The sequence below is a fragment of the Phocoena phocoena genome, chromosome 8, assembly GCF_963924675.1.
Source record: "Phocoena phocoena chromosome 8, mPhoPho1.1, whole genome shotgun sequence".
Taxonomy (NCBI): Eukaryota; Metazoa; Chordata; class Mammalia; order Artiodactyla; family Phocoenidae; genus Phocoena; species Phocoena phocoena.
In genome coordinates, this window is record NC_089226.1 from 13,921,914 (window position 1) to 13,937,879 (window position 15,966).

The 15,966-nt window shown below is 56.8% G+C and overlaps 2 protein-coding genes across 2 annotated transcripts; both read left to right on the plus strand.

Annotated features, from left to right (window-relative positions):
- The first annotated feature begins 8,988 nt into the window (after positions 1-8,988).
- On the plus strand, positions 8,989-14,104 carry MFRP (membrane frizzled-related protein). The gene is made up of 13 exons (XM_065882600.1): positions 8,989-9,042; positions 9,167-9,269; positions 9,382-9,495; positions 9,584-9,745; positions 9,879-10,092; positions 10,511-10,641; positions 10,768-10,893; positions 11,122-11,198; positions 11,571-11,719; positions 12,209-12,339; positions 12,485-12,616; positions 13,211-13,338; positions 13,429-14,104. Exons 1-13 carry the CDS (start codon positions 8,989-8,991, stop codon positions 13,651-13,653), a joined length of 1,746 nt encoding a protein of 581 aa, XP_065738672.1. The 3' UTR covers positions 13,654-14,104.
- An 803-nt stretch (positions 14,105-14,907) lies between these two features.
- On the plus strand, positions 14,908-15,966 carry C1QTNF5 (C1q and TNF related 5). Its single transcript, XM_065882825.1, has 2 exons — positions 14,908-15,121; positions 15,449-15,966. Exons 1-2 carry the CDS (start codon positions 14,908-14,910, stop codon positions 15,964-15,966), a joined length of 732 nt encoding a protein of 243 aa, XP_065738897.1.

Consider the following 15,966-nt stretch of genomic DNA (forward strand, 5'->3'; position numbering starts at 1 on the left):
ACCCCACCTGACTAATAAGCGAAAAATAAAGGAAAGTGAAGCTGCCGAGCAGGAGTTGCTGCAGCCTGGCCAGGGTCTGGGGTGGGCAGCCTGCTGCCCCCGAGCCCCGCCTGGCAGGGAAGACCGGCAGGACACAGACTGAGCCAGCAGTGTCCCTCGGCTTCTCATGTTTGCATTTGTAGGCTTGTGGTTTCTTCCTGTGTGTGATTAAACAGCCGTCTGTGGGGAGAAGATCCTCATCCACTGGCCCGCTGGCCGCGGCTCCAGCCCCGGCCTCCCGGAGAGACAGCGCCCTCTGGAGCCTGCTGGGGAGGATCGCCGCCCATCTTCACCGGCCCAGGAGCAAGAGAAGCACCCATGAGCCAAGAGCCCTCTTAACGCTGCTAACTCCAGGGGGACAGATGAGGGGACGTCTTTGAAAAAAGCTGTTTTTGGTTTTTAAAAGCCCAGCTGTTTTTTTTAATTTACCGTAACTAAAGTTTTCAGACTGGAGATGCTGTCTTTCACACCTCTTCACAGCTGGGACGTTGTGCTGGTCATTTTTCTTTTTTTTTCCTTAATTCTTCAAAATACAGCTTTTCTCGTGCCAGCCCCCAGTGGTGCTAGGTGGGAGTTGGCCAGGCCCCAAGCACAGCCACAGTAGACCTGGGCTCTGACAGGTTTTTTGTTTGTTTTTTTAACGTTTTGGATGGAATCTAGTTGCCTCCAAGAATTGTGCCTTATAGCATTTGGGGACCAGGGGGTAACTGCCCCTCCCTGAAATATCCCTCAGCCTCTTCCCTTTTCCCCAGTGCCATGTTCAGAGCCGCCGGGGAGCCTCAGGGTCGTGCCTGTAGCCCCTGGCTTGTTTTGCATTGCAGTGAGGTGAAGAGAGCAGGTAAAAGATTTCTTCTGATAGTGTTATCAAGTTCTTCCCGCCAGCTTCCTCTAACCCAGCCCCGGGCTACTCCCCAGCTGTTAGAAGGATAGCAGGAGCCCCTTACCCTCGAGCTTCTCTCACCTTTAATTTATTCCTCCTTAACTTGCTTTTCCTCTCCGACCTTCCTGCCCCACACCCCCTTCTCACAGCCTCCTGACGTAGGCCCTCTGGACCGAGTTTCTCAGGGATGCCCATGCCGCCCCCAGCTCCAGCTCTCGGCATCGGTCTACGGTCCAGCCTGGGAGCTGGAGCCTGGGTGTTTGGGGACATCTGCCTCAGTTGTATGGTTCTTTCCCATGGGCTCGATTCTGCCCTAAGTAGTTGGGCAAAACTCTGTGCTGTCCCCTAGAAAAAAGCTGTTCCGCACCAAGGCACGGAGGTCTGTGCGTGGAGCCCTCTGCACACCCACGCAGCTGGGCCCCACCTGTGCCCCTCGGAGCCCAGAACTTTCCAGTGTTCCCAGGAAGCATCAGAAAAAGACACCCTGAGTCTAACTGGCCTGACACCCTTCTCCAGGGAAGACCTGTGAACCTGAGCCAAAGGGCTGGTGTACACTTGTTTACTGTGTAAGCAAGAGGAGAAGAATGTGTGATGTACAGTGGAACCTTGTACAGAATAAATAATAGCTTTGAGAAGTAAGTTGGTACGTGATGGAATCTTGATCTAGGACAGGTCTGAACCCAGGAAGCGCTCCTAGCCTATCAGTGGAGATAGTTTACTGCTGCAATCAGACTGTAGATTCCAAGTTCTGGACAAAGTTAACTACCCACTTTTTAGCTTAAACTTCTCAATTCTGTAAAAAAAAAAAAAAAAAAGCTGGACTAGTACACATTTTGAACACTATATTCCTTATCTGGATTCACTGATACATTAACATTTTGCCACATTTGTTTACGTATACTTTATTCTTTGGGGCAAAACATTTACGGGCAAGGTGTCCTGTCACTTCTAAATACCTCAGTGTGCGTCTCCCACGTGACCACAACCCTGGCTTCACACCTCAGGAAATGAGCATGTCTAATGGACATCACTTTAAACGGACTGTCTGCTTTTTAACTGCTAGTAGGGGCACTCTGGTGGTTCTCTGTTGATGCACTTGGGTGCCTGTACAGACCTGTGACAAGCTAAGACAGGTCTCTCCAGCAGTGACTGAATACAGCAACGTTCGCTCTTAGAGCAGAGTGGCTATGCCTGGGTGTGGAGTGATCAAGGCTTGGTCCTCAATAAATTAAATGAAAGATCTCAACTTGCCCCACTAATACCTGGAAACAACAGCCTTTACATTAAAGGTGTTGTTCTCTAAAATGGTGTTTTCAAGACATCACCAGATTTAACTCCTTGAAGGGAGGGCCTCGTTGGGGTCCCCAGGGACTTGGCTCCTTGAGTTTTCTCTCAGAATTGTTCAGATTTTCAATTTCTGCCACCAATCCCAGAACTTGGGAAACTTAAGTCATCACCAGTTGAGCTCAAAGTGTTTTATGGGGAATTTTCCTAACTGCCGTCCGTGCTTCACACACTGAGAAATCAAGGCCTATCTCTCCTTCCCTTGCTTGTCACTCTCCCTCCCAGCGACCTGCTGTCACACTCACCTCCTGGGCTGAGACTGGAGGCGGCCGTTTTCCGGGCGGGGGGTCATTTCCCAGAAAGGATTGAAAATAACAGTGACTCAAGCCTGAGGTTTCTCCCCGACCTGCCCTGGAAGGGGCCCGATGCAAGGAAAATAATTTCCCCCAAACCACAAGTGAACAGGATCACCTTCAAGATGGAAACATTAGGCTTAGAGCAAAATGGATGGCTGCGCCCCAAATCAATGTAAGGTGCTATACCTCTCCTGTGACTAGTTCTTCACTGGAGGTAGAAGCCACCTGTGTGCTTTTGTTGTCTTCCACTGGGGAACAGACAGACTATAACTAACATCGAGGGCGGGGGCTCAGCCCCCTCCACCCTTGCTCCCAGCCCTCCTTTCTGTACTTGTGGTGCTTTCTCATCCCCATGGCAACAGGTCCTAGTGCTGCACAGATCCCCAAACACAACCTGTCCCCGTGTTTCCTTACCCATCAGCTTTGCCTCCTAGCAACTGGGATTTCATCCCCCATTCCTTGCTGGCATCCCAACAGGCCTCTCCCTAGGGGTGGAGCTCTCCCTGCACCTGTTCTTGTGTGACCTTGGGCAAGAGCCTCCCTCCCTCCGGGCCTCAGTGTCTCATCTGTGAATTAAGGAGATTGGACTAGAGGATCTCGAAGGTCTCAGCTCAAGTGTTATTCCAAGTTACTTTTTCCCTAAGTACAAGTCCTACGTTAGAGGACTTGCACACCTCTGGTTCCCTGATTCCACTTTAGAGAGTTTATACGTTTTAAAGCGATCGGTGCTCAGAAAATGCATACTACTTTCCATAGGGGTCACCTTCTCCACGTTCTTACCTTGCCAGTGAGGACACGAGCTGTAAAGAAGCCTCGAGTCCCCCAGCTCATCGGTGGCGGGGGCAGGACGGAACCCAGGGATCTTGACTCCCCACGCAGATCTCTTTCCGTCTGAATACTCTTCCTTTTGGTCGAATCATTGACAGCATTTTGCAGGACATTCTGCCGCAAATTTCCCAACCCCGTGTCTATTATCAACTGAGCTGAACAGCAACGTAACCAGGGAACTCCCTGATTCTACACATGCACACACCCAAGGGCAAAACCAGCACTATGTGTCGCATACCTGGGCCCACACATCTCTGAGGGTCCCGTCCTTCACTGTTCTAGGGGCACAAACGAGCACCCGTGCAGGAGGCAGGAGACAGCGGAGTCCGAGCATTCCCCGTCCAGGCAAATTACTTAATCTCTCTGAGCCTCAGTTTCCGCCTCTGTAATCTGAGCATAACAAGAGCTACTCAGAACTGTGAGTGTTCGGCACATAGTAGGTACTCAACGAATGTCTATTTCCCCCATCTCACCTCTATTTCCAGTACTGCACCATCAATGCTCCACTAAGATTCTCTTAGTTGGGTGATCCTCAGCAAATGCTGAGTTCCCCTGGCCTCTCAGGGTGCCTCTGACTTTTCAGGAATGCGAAGTAAGTACAGCATCGCCCAAACCACACAGAGTTAGTGAGGCAGAGCCACTGGTTGGGCATTCCAAAGCCAAGGGCTGAGCTTTTCTGATTTCCTGATACTCGGTGTGACCTGCCTCTTGGAGACGGCAGTGGGTTGGCTGGGATGGAGCTGCAGTCATCCGGGCTCCTAGAGACTAAAGATCCAGGAACCAGAGGGTGAGAGTCAAGGGTAGGGGTGGCAATGAACAAGGAGAGGAGAGAGTATTTGACGGATCTCGGGAGGGTCAAGGAGTCAAGTCCTGATGCACATCTATAACGCTGGCCCTGGGAGCCAGCAAAAGGAAAGCGTTCAGATCAGAGCACAGGCCTGGACAAAGACAGGTAGGGTGGGTACAGTGTGCCAGGGACAAGGAAGAGGCTGGTCTGGCTGGAGTGGAGGGTTGGAGCTGGAGGGCCAGCAGGAGGGAGAGCTAGCGAGCCGGAGTCTAGAAGGTGATAGCTAACCTCAAGCTGGCCTTGCCCCTCCTGGTTATAAAGGGGCCACAGAGGGCTTCCCTGGTGGCACGATGGTTAAGAACCCGCCTGCCAATGCAGGAGACACAGGTTCGATCCCTGGTCCGGGAAGATCCCCCATGCCGCGGAGCAGCTAAGCCCATGTGCCACAACTACCCAGCCTGCGCGCTAGAGACCAGGAGCCACAACCACTGAAGCCCGCGTGCCTACAGCCTGTGCTCTACAACAAGAGAAGCCGCCACAATGAGAAGCCCGCACACCGCAATGAAGATCTAATGCAGCCAAAAATAAATAAATAAAACAAACAAACAAAAAAAAAAGGTGGGAGGGAGCCACAGATAGCCAGCCAGGCCGAGTTGCAAGGATCCAAGCTTGCAGGAACAAAAGCAAAAGCCCAGTGGAGCTTCTGGGAGTGTAGAAATCAATTGAGCAAGAAAAGAGGTAACTTCCCTTTGCTTGTTAGTTTTATCCATAGCCGTCAGCAGGAAAGTCCATGCAAACGTCCCCACAGCAGCAAGAAAAGGGAGGGCTGGAGACACAGTGTCCCTGCAGGCAGTGGGGGAGATGGGGAGACCCCCGGAGAAGGAAGAGGCAAGAAGGCCAAGGCCCCGGGGCCTGCAAAGGAAGAAGAGGAAGCCCAAGAGGCAGCCAAGAATGAAGCAAGCAACCTGGAGCTCAATGGCCGCAGGCCTGAAACCTCCCAGGGCTTCACAGCCCAGGTGTCCTCTGCACACATAGCCTACAGGAGTCCTTGCCCACAGTACCTCTCGCCCCCACTATTCTACATGGTTTATAGAAAGAACATGGAAAATGTAAAAGAAAGGAAAGAAAAAAAAAAAGGGAGGGCTTCCCTGGTGGTGCAGTGGTTAAGAATCCGCCTGCCAATGCAGGGGACATGGGTTTGAGCCCTGGTCCGGGAAGATCCCACATGCCGCAGAGCAACTAAGCCCGTGCACCACAACTACTGAGCCCGTGTGCCACAACTACTGAAGCCCACACACCTAGAGCCCATGCTCCACAGCAAGAGAAGCCACCACAATGGGAAGCCCACGCACTGCAACGAAGAGTAGCCCCCACTCGTCACAACCAGAGAAAAGCCTGCATGCAACAACAAAGACCCAACACAGCCAAAAATAAAAGGAAAGGAAAGGGAAGGGAAAGGAAGGGAAGGGAAGGGAAGGGAAGGGAAGGGAAGGGAAGGGAAGAGAAGAAAGACCAAAAGCTGAGAATCAGGAATCCAACAGACCCAGCTCTGAAACCCAGCCTGGTAACTGGTGCCTCAGTTACATCTGGAAAATGGGAACAAACACACCTCCCTGACCTTGGCTCCCAGGGCTGTTATGAGGGTCAAATGAGCTGATGAGCTGAGGCGTGTCTGTTCTATTTCTCTCATTGTCCCTTTACTAGTGCCATTCTCCCACCCTGACCTGGCCCCTGGCCTGGCTGACCTTCTCCCCTAGGAACACGTCCATGAAGCAGCCAGTCGCAAGGGCGCCTGTGCTGGCAGAGCCAGTGGTGTCGTGGAGGATGGCCATGGGCAATGGCAAAGCCAGAGAGAAGCTTCTGGCCCTCCCAGCCTCCCCCTTGCCTCCTTTCCACCACCTTCCCACAAACAGGGGCTGTTCTGAGACCCAGATCTGACCAAGCCACTCCCTGCTTAAAATGGGTTACAACCCAGCCTCCCTAGGCCCATAGTGCTACGTACCGCCTCCTTTATGGAATCCCTACCCAACCCCCAAATTCTACCTATTAAAATCTTTTTCAACTCTCTAACTTTAGACTAAATGCCCACCTCTTCCAAGAAGTCTCCCTGGCTGTTATAGCTATTAACATTTACTGTGTTAAAATCAGAATGGAAAGGAATTAAAATATTTTCTTATTAATTTTTTTTTAATTATTATTTGGCCACACCATGCAGCATGTGGAATCTTAGTTCCCCGACCGGGGATTGAACCCACACCCCCAGCATTGGGAGCACAGAATCTTAACCACTGGACCGCCAGGGAAGTCCCTTTTCTTATTAATTTTTAAATAAATTTTAAAATAACAGCAAACCTTTTACATGTCAATATAAATAACATTTAACAAAAAAAAATTTTTTTTAGGCCGTGCCGCATGGCTTGGCTTGCGAGATCTCAGTTCCCCGACCAGGGATCGAACCAGTGCTCTCTGCAGTGGAAGCATGGAATCTTAACCACTGGACCACCAGGGAAGTCCCTTTTTTTTTTTTTTTTTTTCCCCCCCGGTACGCGGGCCTCTCACTGTTGTGGCCTCTCCCGTTGCAGAGCACAGGCTCCGGATGCGCAGGCTCAGCGGCCATGGCTCACAGGCCCAGCCGCTCCGCGGCATGTGGGATCCTCCCGGACCGGGGCACAAACCCATGTCCCCTGCATCAGCAGGTGGACTCTCAACCACTGTGCCACCAGGGAAGCCCCCATTTTTTTAAAAACTACATTTTCCAAAACAAAAAGAACTTAGTGAGAAGGATAACTTTGTTTTACATTTTTGCAAATCTTATTAACGCCTGGCTGGATTCTCACCTCCTTCACATCATGCAGCCTCTGGGAACCACGCTGTTCACTCAAGAGGAAGGAAAGAAAGGGAGAAGGACAAATAACACCTACGTGTTATTATAGAAATACTTTTGACCTCTCAAACCCTCTAAAAGCAGTTCACATCTTAGGACCAAGGAAAGGCTTGTCCCCTAGACAAAAGCAGCCCCGGGCCCTCTAGTGGGTGAAAGGAGAGGAGCTGGGTGTTGAGGGGGATCTCCTGAGTGTGAAGAGAGCTGCCGCGGGGGATCGGGGATCGCAGAATCTGTCTCCTTTGTTTCTTCTCTCCCCGCTGGGTTCTTCACTCAGTTCCCCTCTGTCACCAGCCTGCCTTAGGCCAGTGCAGAGTGAAAGATGTGTGGGGCTTCCCTGGTGGAGCAGTGGTTAAAAATCCGCCTGCCAATGCAAGGGACATGGGTTCGAGCCCTGGCCCGGGAAGATCCCACATGCCGCGGTGCAACTAAGCCCATGCGCCACAACTACTGAGCCTGTGCTCTAGAGCCCGTGAGCCACAACTACTGAGCCTGAGTGCCACAACTACTGAAGGCTGCGCACCTAGAGTCCGTGCTCCACAACAAAGAGAAGCCACCGCAGTGAGAAGCCCGCGCACCGCAACTAGAGAAAGCCCGTGAGCAGCAACGAAGACCCAACGCAGCCAAAAATAAATAAATATTTAAAAAAAAAAAAAAAAAGACGTGTGTCAGAGAAAACATGCGCTTTGGATTTACCCAGCCCTGGGTTCAACTCTTGTCTCTGTATCTTGGGGGAGCTGATGTAACCTTGGGAAAGTTACTTAACCTCTTGGAGCCTTAGGCCATCGTTTGTAAAATGGTTATGCTAGCTCACAGAGTGATTCAAGGAGAGAAACTGCACGTAGGACCTCTGGCCCAGGGCCTAATACGTAACAGACATTCTACAAACAGTAGCCAGAAATATTATGCTGCCTCCCCACCTCCTGCCCTACCCAACTCAGCGTGAGCACGGCTAACACAAAACAGATTAACAAGCCCTTTCCCTTCTCCCCGAGGACAGCTGCGCCAGGCTGGGATTTTCCAAGAGAACTTCGCCTCGTGGAGAAAGAGAGTCACGGAGTGATGTAGTTTGCAGAGGGCAGGTTTTCTATCCTGCAACAGCAGATGGCACCACCTGCCGGATTCCACAGCCCATCTGAAGGGCCAGCCCTGACCGACCCGTCCAAGGCCTTGGGCAGCTTCACCTCCTCCACTGCCCTTTCTCCTACGGGCTGAGGCAGCCAACCCCTCAAGCTCCCCGACTCACATCAGCACAGACACAAGCAGCGCAGAAAGACTTATCTCCTTGTCCCAGGCACCCAGGTGCTTTAGGGGGACTTCCAAAGACCCAGCTTGGCTAATGCCTCGGTCGCCCTGATGGCCAGGAGCGATGGGCTGCTGGTCTGTCCAGGACCTTGAGGACTCACAGGCCTTGAAGCTGCCAAACCGTCACACCTGGCTTCGAAGGCTCCCTCGTGCCTGTAAAACTGCCCCGCTGTCTCCCTTCCTTCCCAGCACCCCTCAGACACTCACTCAGCACCGCAGTGAGGTTAGGAGACGGGGTGGCCAGCTCCCTGGTCACACCCCCGACAGAGCGCCCAGCTTCCTCCATGGGGTGTTCTCAGCCTGCGCCTTTAAGGACTGCTGCTCTGTGCCAGGGTCTCGACCTCGGCATCCTCAGCTGAGTTGGATTAAGGGACCATTTCATGCCGTTGCGAATTCCTTCTGCCTGCTGTCCCTTCCCCCACACAGAGACAGAATAGCCAGTAGCCAGAACCAGCCTGGAAACAGTCTGCCCAGGGCAGCGGGAGAGCTGGTCTAGCCTGGCAGCCCTCGTCTTCAGGGAGCGGAGCAGAGGCTGCCCCTTTGAGAGGCGGCCTCGGGGCAGGGAGCGGGCCCTCTGGGGTCTTGGGCTGTCGCAGGGACTCGAGAAAGCCATGCAGAGCCTAGAGCCATGAAGGACTGCTCAGACATCATCCTCTGCGTGGAGGCGACAGAGCTGAGCAAGGTAAGGGTCATACAGGACCACTCCCGCAAGACCCAGATGCCCACCTAGGGCTGGCAGTGCCCAGTGAACACACCTGCCAGGCAGTGCTGCCACCAGCCCTCAGCCCTCAAGTCTCTCCCTTCAGACTGAATTCTGCAATCCTGCTTTTGAGCCTGAATCAGGGCCACCTTGCCCCCTACCCAGCCTCCAGGAGGACGCCAGCTGCAGCACCCGAGCTCCCTGGCATGGTAACCATCTCACGGGGTGAGCTGGGTAGGACAGAAAGGCCCAGCGGCTAAGGGCTGTGTGAGAGATGCCCAAGCGAAAGGGCTCTCAAAAGCCCACCCCGCCTGCCCGCAGGTCGGCGTCCCCGAGGGCTGCAGCCTGACTGCCACTTCTCCTGGCTGTGTGTCCTCCTGCTGGCCAGCCTGCTGCTGTTGCTGCTGGGGCTGCTGGTGGCCATCATCCTGGCCCGTAAGTTCCCAAGGCCTCCATGAGTCTCCCATGCCCTGCAAGAGATCCTGCACCTCTGAATCCCACTCCCCCGTCTTCCCGCCTCCAGAACTGCAGGCTACAGCCGCGTCCGGGGCCTCCCATCATCCACTGCCTTCCCAAGGCCTCACCACCATTGGCTCCACCCCCACTCCCATCCCCACCACCTCTCAGGCAACTGGGACCCCTAAAGGGCAACCGGAGGCAGGTGTGAGCCCCACACCCCAGTCGAGTGAGTACTACGGGGCAGATCTTCCCGGAGAAAGGCCCAAGACGGCAGGGGGGAAGGGAGGCCGGGAAGAGGCATCTTATAAAAACAAGTCTCTCTCCTTTTGACCTCTGAACTCTAACCTCCGTCCCTGCAGCCTGTGGGGGCCTCCTTCCTGGCCCAAGGGGCTTCTTCAGCAGCCCCGACTACCCAGACCCTTACCCACCCAACGCCCACTGCGTGTGGCATATCCAAGTGGCCACAGACCATGCAATACAGCTCAAGATCGAAGCTCTCAGCGTGGAGAGTGTGGCCTCCTGTCTTTTTGATCGCTTGGAAATCTCCCCAGAGCCTGAAGGCCCCCTCCTCAGGTGGGTCCCTCTGCCCCCAGGAGATCCCACCCCCCTCCTGAACCACTGTCTGGAGGGCAGAACCAGGGAACTGCAGTGGGAAATTCTTGACTGGGAGGAAACGGAAAGACTTGGCCTCTGGGCCCAGCTCTGCCACCATCTTGCTATATGACCTTGGGAAGGTCACTTCCCCTCTCTGACCTTGGTTTCCAAATCTGGAAAATGGAGCTCCCACATATCTTTCCCATGGATAAATGCCTCAAGGATGGATGTGCAGGAGCTAGGGAGGTCAGAGCTCTGCTGGAAATGAAAGGAACCTTTTGGACACATCGTCCCCAGGTCGGGGCTTGAGGGAAGAGGACCGCAGGGCCCAGGCAGGCTCCACTCTGGCTGGCCCTGAGCTCTGAGCCTCCGTCACCCCCAATCTGGCTTCTTGCAGAGTGTGTGGGAGGGTGCCTCCCCCTACACTCAACACCAATGCCAGCCACCTCCGCGTGGCCTTCGTCTCCGACAGCAGCGTGGAAGGATCTGGCTTCCATGCCTGGTACCAGGCCGTGGCCCCCGGTCATGGTGAGCGTTTTCCCACCGGTTCCCCAGCTACCTGTCAACTGTCCGCTTCCCCCCTCTCCAGCCACTCCCAGCCCTGCAAAAGGGGTAGAGATTCTAGGGGGTTCTGAATCTAGATGCCGCCCCCAGGGAGCTGTGCCCACGATGAGTTCCCCTGCGACCAGCTCGTCTGCCTGCTACCCGACTCGGTGTGCGACGGCTTTGCCAGTTGCGCTGATGGCAGTGACGAGGCCAACTGCAGCGCCAAGTTCTCGGGTATGGGCCCGGCCAGCCTCAGGGCGGGTAGTGTCCTCAGGCATCTGATCCAGGTTCGGGCTGGCCTCCCCAGGCCTGGCCCAGCTCCAAACCTGCCTGGTCATTCTTCTGGCCCAGAGCTTGTCTCCCCACGGGCACAGCCAAAACTCTTCTCTGCCATCCCTGCTGGCCCTACCGGGCGAAGGCAGAGACCCTGGCAAACTCATGAGCCCCTCCTCCTCTCTACAGGGTGTGGGGGGAACCTGACTGGGCCCCAGGGCACTTTCTCTGCTCCCAGCTACCTGCAGCAGTACCCTCACCAACAGGTAAGCCAGCGCTCCATGGGGGGGTGGTGCAGCCCACGTGGGCACACCTGAGCATCCGGGTTAGTGCGATTGAGAAGAGCATGGCAGATACTGCCTTGTACTTGGGAAGGTCAGAGATCAAGCAGGCAGGAAGGGAACAGTATTAAGTGCTTACTAGGTATCCATGTTCCCGTGCTGGGTAAGCTTATCTCTGAGACCAGATAAGTTAAAGGCCCTTCCGCCAGCACCGATGATGCGAGCAGTGTGGGCAGGGCCCACCCACTCCCTACCCCGCCTGCAGCAGGGGGAAGCCCATCTGGAGCTCAAGCCTGGAGGCCCCGATTGGGACAGAAGAAGGAACCCATAAATTACTCCACCTGTGCCCTCCCCCAGCTTTGCACCTGGCACATCTCGGTGCCCGCTGGACATGGCATCGAACTGCTGTTCCACAACTTCAGCCTGGAAGCTCAGGACGAGTGCAAGTCTGACTACGTGGAAGTGTATGAGACCCGCAACTCAGGGGCCCTCAGCCTCCTGGGCAGGTACTGGTGGAGCCAGCGGGGAGGAGCTGAGGATAAACCCCATCCTCCAGAGTCCGAGGTCAAGGCTTCCTACGAACCGGCCCAGGCACGCAGTAGCTTCATTCTCTTCTCCTGCGCCAAGCTGGAGCCCCCTCACTGTCACCCTGAAAACGGCTTGTCCTTCCTCACCTTCGTGCCTGTCCCCCTCACCTTTGCTCCTTACATCACCTCCTCCAGGAAGCTCTCCCCGTCCCAGCTCTCCCACCTGCCCTGTCTATCTATAGCTTCCCCCAGAACGCTCACTGATTTTCCCCAGGTCGAAGGGGCTCGAGTTCAAGCAGTTTGTTTCGTTTGTTTAGTACTTTGTCTCCTGAACATGTGTGTCTTCCTCACTAGTCCCATGAGTCAGTGACTATGCCTCCCATCCCCTCTGGCATCGCCCAGAGCACCCAGCTCCATGCCGCATCTGCGGGGGGGCCCCGTGCCAGGACTGCTGTCTGCTTTGGGCAGGTTCTGTGGAGCAGAGCCGCCCCCGCGCCTCATCTCCTCGCACCACCAGCTGGCTGTGCTCTTTAGGACAGACCATGGCATCGGCATCGGGGGCTTCTCGGCCACCTACCGGGCCCTCAATGCCACAGAGAGTAGGTGGCCCTGGGCGAGTGGGTGTGGGCAGTGGAGGCGCCTCCAGGAGAACAGGGAAGGGCTCTGGACCCTGGTCAGGGCACTGTGAAGGCAGTGGGGGTACAGGCATGTCCCAGGGCACTGCCATGCCCCCTGTGCCTGCAGACCCCTGTGGGCCCGGAGAGTTCTCCTGCCGGGATGGAGGGTGTAAGAGTCTGCAGTGGATGTGTGGCATGTGGAGAGACTGCACAGAGAGCAACGATGACAACTGCAGCATCCCCTTGCTCCCACCCCCAGGTGAGGAGCCTGCCCCAGGGCACCGCAAGAGGGGCTGGCAGGCCTGAGCGGGCTGGGTGCCCATCCCTAGAAACCCACTGGCACGTGTCATAACAGCCATCCCTATCTTCCCTGATGGGGTGGGGGGCCCACTAGCCTGACTCTGGACCACTCCACCAAATACTGGAGGGATTCTCCCCCAGGAGTGGCAAGGGTACTTAGTGTCACCCCCGAGGGAAATGGGAATCTGGGAGTTGATGGTTGAGGCTTCAAGAGCCCATCCAGCCTTGTCACACAGAGAGGCCCTCTCCAGGGCCCACCTCGGAGATGGGGGGAGAGCGGGGGAGCTCCTTCCAGATGCCCTGGTCCTGCCAATGTTGGTGCCCCTAGCTCCCTGAGATCATAGACGTGCCTGCATGATGCCCAGGGCTGGCGAATGATGCTTGGAGTAGGCTCTCAAGGAAAACAGGAATCCTCAACATGGATAAAGCATCTCTCTGTGTTATCTCCTTTGATTCTCCCCGTCTGACCCATAGGGAGCGCTTAGGTGACTTGTCCCAGCTCACACAGCCAGAGAGTATTCCCCAGAGTGACCCTCTCCTCCCACCCCTGCAGAGCTGGCCTGTGAACCTGTCCAGGTGGAGATGTGCATCGGTCTGAGCTACAACACCACGGCTTTCCCTAACATCTGGGTGGGCATGGCCACCCAGGAGGAGGTGGTGGAGGTCCTCAGAGGTTACAAGGTGCTCCAGGGAGAGATAAGGAGGAACCCCCAGGGAGGGGAGGGAACTGGGGGAGCAGGGTGCCTGAGGGCTGGTCTCCTCCTTCCACAGAGCCTGACAAGCCTGCCCTGCTACCAGAATTTCCGGAGGCTCCTTTGTGGGCTACTTGTGCCCCACTGCACCCCGCTAGGCAGTGTCCTTCCCCCTTGCCGCTCTGTCTGCCAGGAGGCAGAGCGCCAGTGCCAGTCTGGCCTGGCACTACTGGGCACCCCCTGGCCCTTTAACTGCAACAGGCTGCCTGAGGCAGCTGGCTTGGAGGCTTGTGCCCAGCCCTGACCCTGAGGCGGGCCCCTGCCCTCTGCTGCCCATCCTCCTTTGCCTATCAGGGTGGGCAGGCAGGGGAGCAAAGGAAGGGGACCAGCATGGGACTCTGCCCATCCCCTCTGGGTCCTCCCAGGGAGGGGAAGAGGAGTCCTCAGCGGGTCTAACAGGACCCTCCTACCCTGCCAGATCCTTCCCTATCCTTTTATTTGCCCCAGCTGCTGCAAACAGCTGGCCTGACTCCACACTGTACCAGTGATCATCTAGATTGCTTCCCACCCAGGCCTCTGACCCCAATTCCCCACCTTCTACCTTCCTCATCTCCATCTGCTTTTTCAGGCTCTCTACCACCCTCTTTCTGACTTTTTCATTTATTCCAAAAAAAAAATGTATCCAGTGCCTAGTCATGTGGCAGCCCCTATTCTGAGCCCTGGGGATCCAGTTGTCTACTGCTTCTAGAACCGTCCACCCTCGGTTCTCAGCTTCTATTTCTCCTGGACTAGAGTGTTGTCTTTGATCTCCGTCGTGGCACCATCTCTCCTTCCAGCTCGTTGGAGCTGTAGATGCCCTGAGCGTCTGTTTCTCATGGTTCTGCCTCTCTGCGCCCGCCTCAAATCTCTCCCTCCTTTCTCCACCAAACTTTGGCCAGCCGCCGGGCGACACCACGAGTTATTTCCCTGCTATTTCCCGGCCCGGGCTCTTGGCCCCCGAACAACTGGTTTCCTCTTGGAGTCTGGGAGGAGCAAAACAGAGCCGGCAAGGAACGAACCGGGACCAGGGGGACGCCTAGGGCAGGGGGCGCCTGGCTAGAGAGAAGCGCAGGGAAGGAAGGTAGCAAGCAGGGGTCAACTGGAGGGTCCGGAGTAGCGAGATCCCCGAAAGAGGCCACAGAGAGAGCGAGCAGCCTCGGGAGCCGGGAGGGGGGTGAGTCTGGTCGCGAAAGGGGGGGGCGGGGGCGGGGAAATGGAGATGGGGGAGGGGACTGTGGGAAAGACTGGGCGCCGGCCCGGGGTGGTGGTGGGGAGAGGGCCGGCCTCTCCTTCCCCCTGCGCGGTGCCCTCGGGGTTCTTGGGTCTAGGGGCGCCCCATTCTTCGTCCCCTCGAGGCCACTCAGCCTCACTCAGGGACATGGCAGTGGGGTGGGGACCGAGCCGGCTGCGCCGGGGCGGGGACCGAGGCAGGTCCCAGGATTCTGGGTCCCGACTCCTGTCCTGCCCAGCCCACAGACGACCAGAGGCCCGCGGCGTCCGTGCTCCGCGTGCCAGCGCCATGAGGCCGCTCCTCGCTCTGCTGCTCCTGGGCTTGGCGGCCGGCTCGCCCCCGCTGGACGACAACAAGATCCCCAGCCTGTGCCCGGGGCACCCCGGCCTCCCCGGCACGCCGGGCCACCATGGCAGCCAGGGTCTGCCCGGCCGCGACGGCCGCGACGGCCGCGACGGCGCGCCCGGCGCTCCGGGAGAGAAAGGCGAGGGCGGGAGGCCGGGTAAGAAGCGCCTCCGCTGGGAGGCTGGTAAGAGTGCGGCCCCGCTCCTGCTCCCGGGGGCCCGGGGCTCGGGGTTGCCGCTAGGGGGCGCCGCTCCCGTCCCCGTCCGACCCGGCCGGAGCCGGGAGAGAGGGACTCAGCTGAGGGAGCCAGAACCCCTGGGACCCTCAGATCTGCCCCAAGCCCTGCAGGAAGTGTGGAGGGGGTCCTGGGGCGCAGGGCGGCCCCGCCCGGGAAGGGGCAGCTGGGAGGCTGAGGGAGGATGCTGGAGGCCCACGGCGGGCGCGCCCTAACTGCTCCGCTTTCCCCCCACCCCCACCCCTGCAGGCCTCCCGGGGCCGCGTGGGGAGCCCGGGCCGCGAGGAGAAGCAGGCCCCGTGGGGGCGGCCGGGCCAGCAGGCGAGTGCTCGGTGCCTCCGCGCTCCGCCTTCAGTGCCAAGCGCTCAGAGAGCCGGGTGCCCCCGCCGTCGGACGCGCCCCTACCCTTCGACCGCGTGCTGGTGAATGAGCAGGGACATTACGACGCCGTCACCGGCAAGTTCACCTGCCACGTGCCCGGGGTCTACTACTTCGCCGTCCACGCCACCGTCTACCGGGCTAGCCTGCAGTTCGATCTGGTCAAGAATGGAGAGTCCATCGCCTCTTTCTTCCAGTTCTTCGGGGGGTGGCCCAAGCCAGCCTCGCTCTCCGGGGGCGCCATGGTGAGGCTGGAGCCCAAAGACCAGGTGTGGGTACAGGTGGGCGTGGGTGACTATATTGGCATCTACGCCAGCATCAAGACAGACAGCACCTTCTCTGGATTTCTAGTGTATTCTGACTGGCACAACTCCCCAGTCTTCGCTTGA

Excerpts from the sequence above, each read along its gene's own strand:
- MFRP (XM_065882600.1), top strand. The coding sequence starts at position 8,989 with ATGAAGGACTGCTCAGACATCATCCTCTGCGTGGAGGCGACAGAGCTG. Across the intron at positions 11,199-11,570 it reads AGCAGTACCCTCACCAACAG|CTTTGCACCTGGCACATCTC; the intron begins GTAAGCCAGCGC and ends GCCCTCCCCCAG. Across the intron at positions 12,340-12,484 it reads GGCCCTCAATGCCACAGAGA|ACCCCTGTGGGCCCGGAGAG; the intron begins GTAGGTGGCCCT and ends CTGTGCCTGCAG.
- C1QTNF5 (XM_065882825.1), top strand. The coding sequence starts at position 14,908 with ATGAGGCCGCTCCTCGCTCTGCTGCTCCTGGGCTTGGCGGCCGGCTCG. Across the intron at positions 15,122-15,448 it reads AGGCGAGGGCGGGAGGCCGG|GCCTCCCGGGGCCGCGTGGG; the intron begins GTAAGAAGCGCC and ends CCACCCCTGCAG.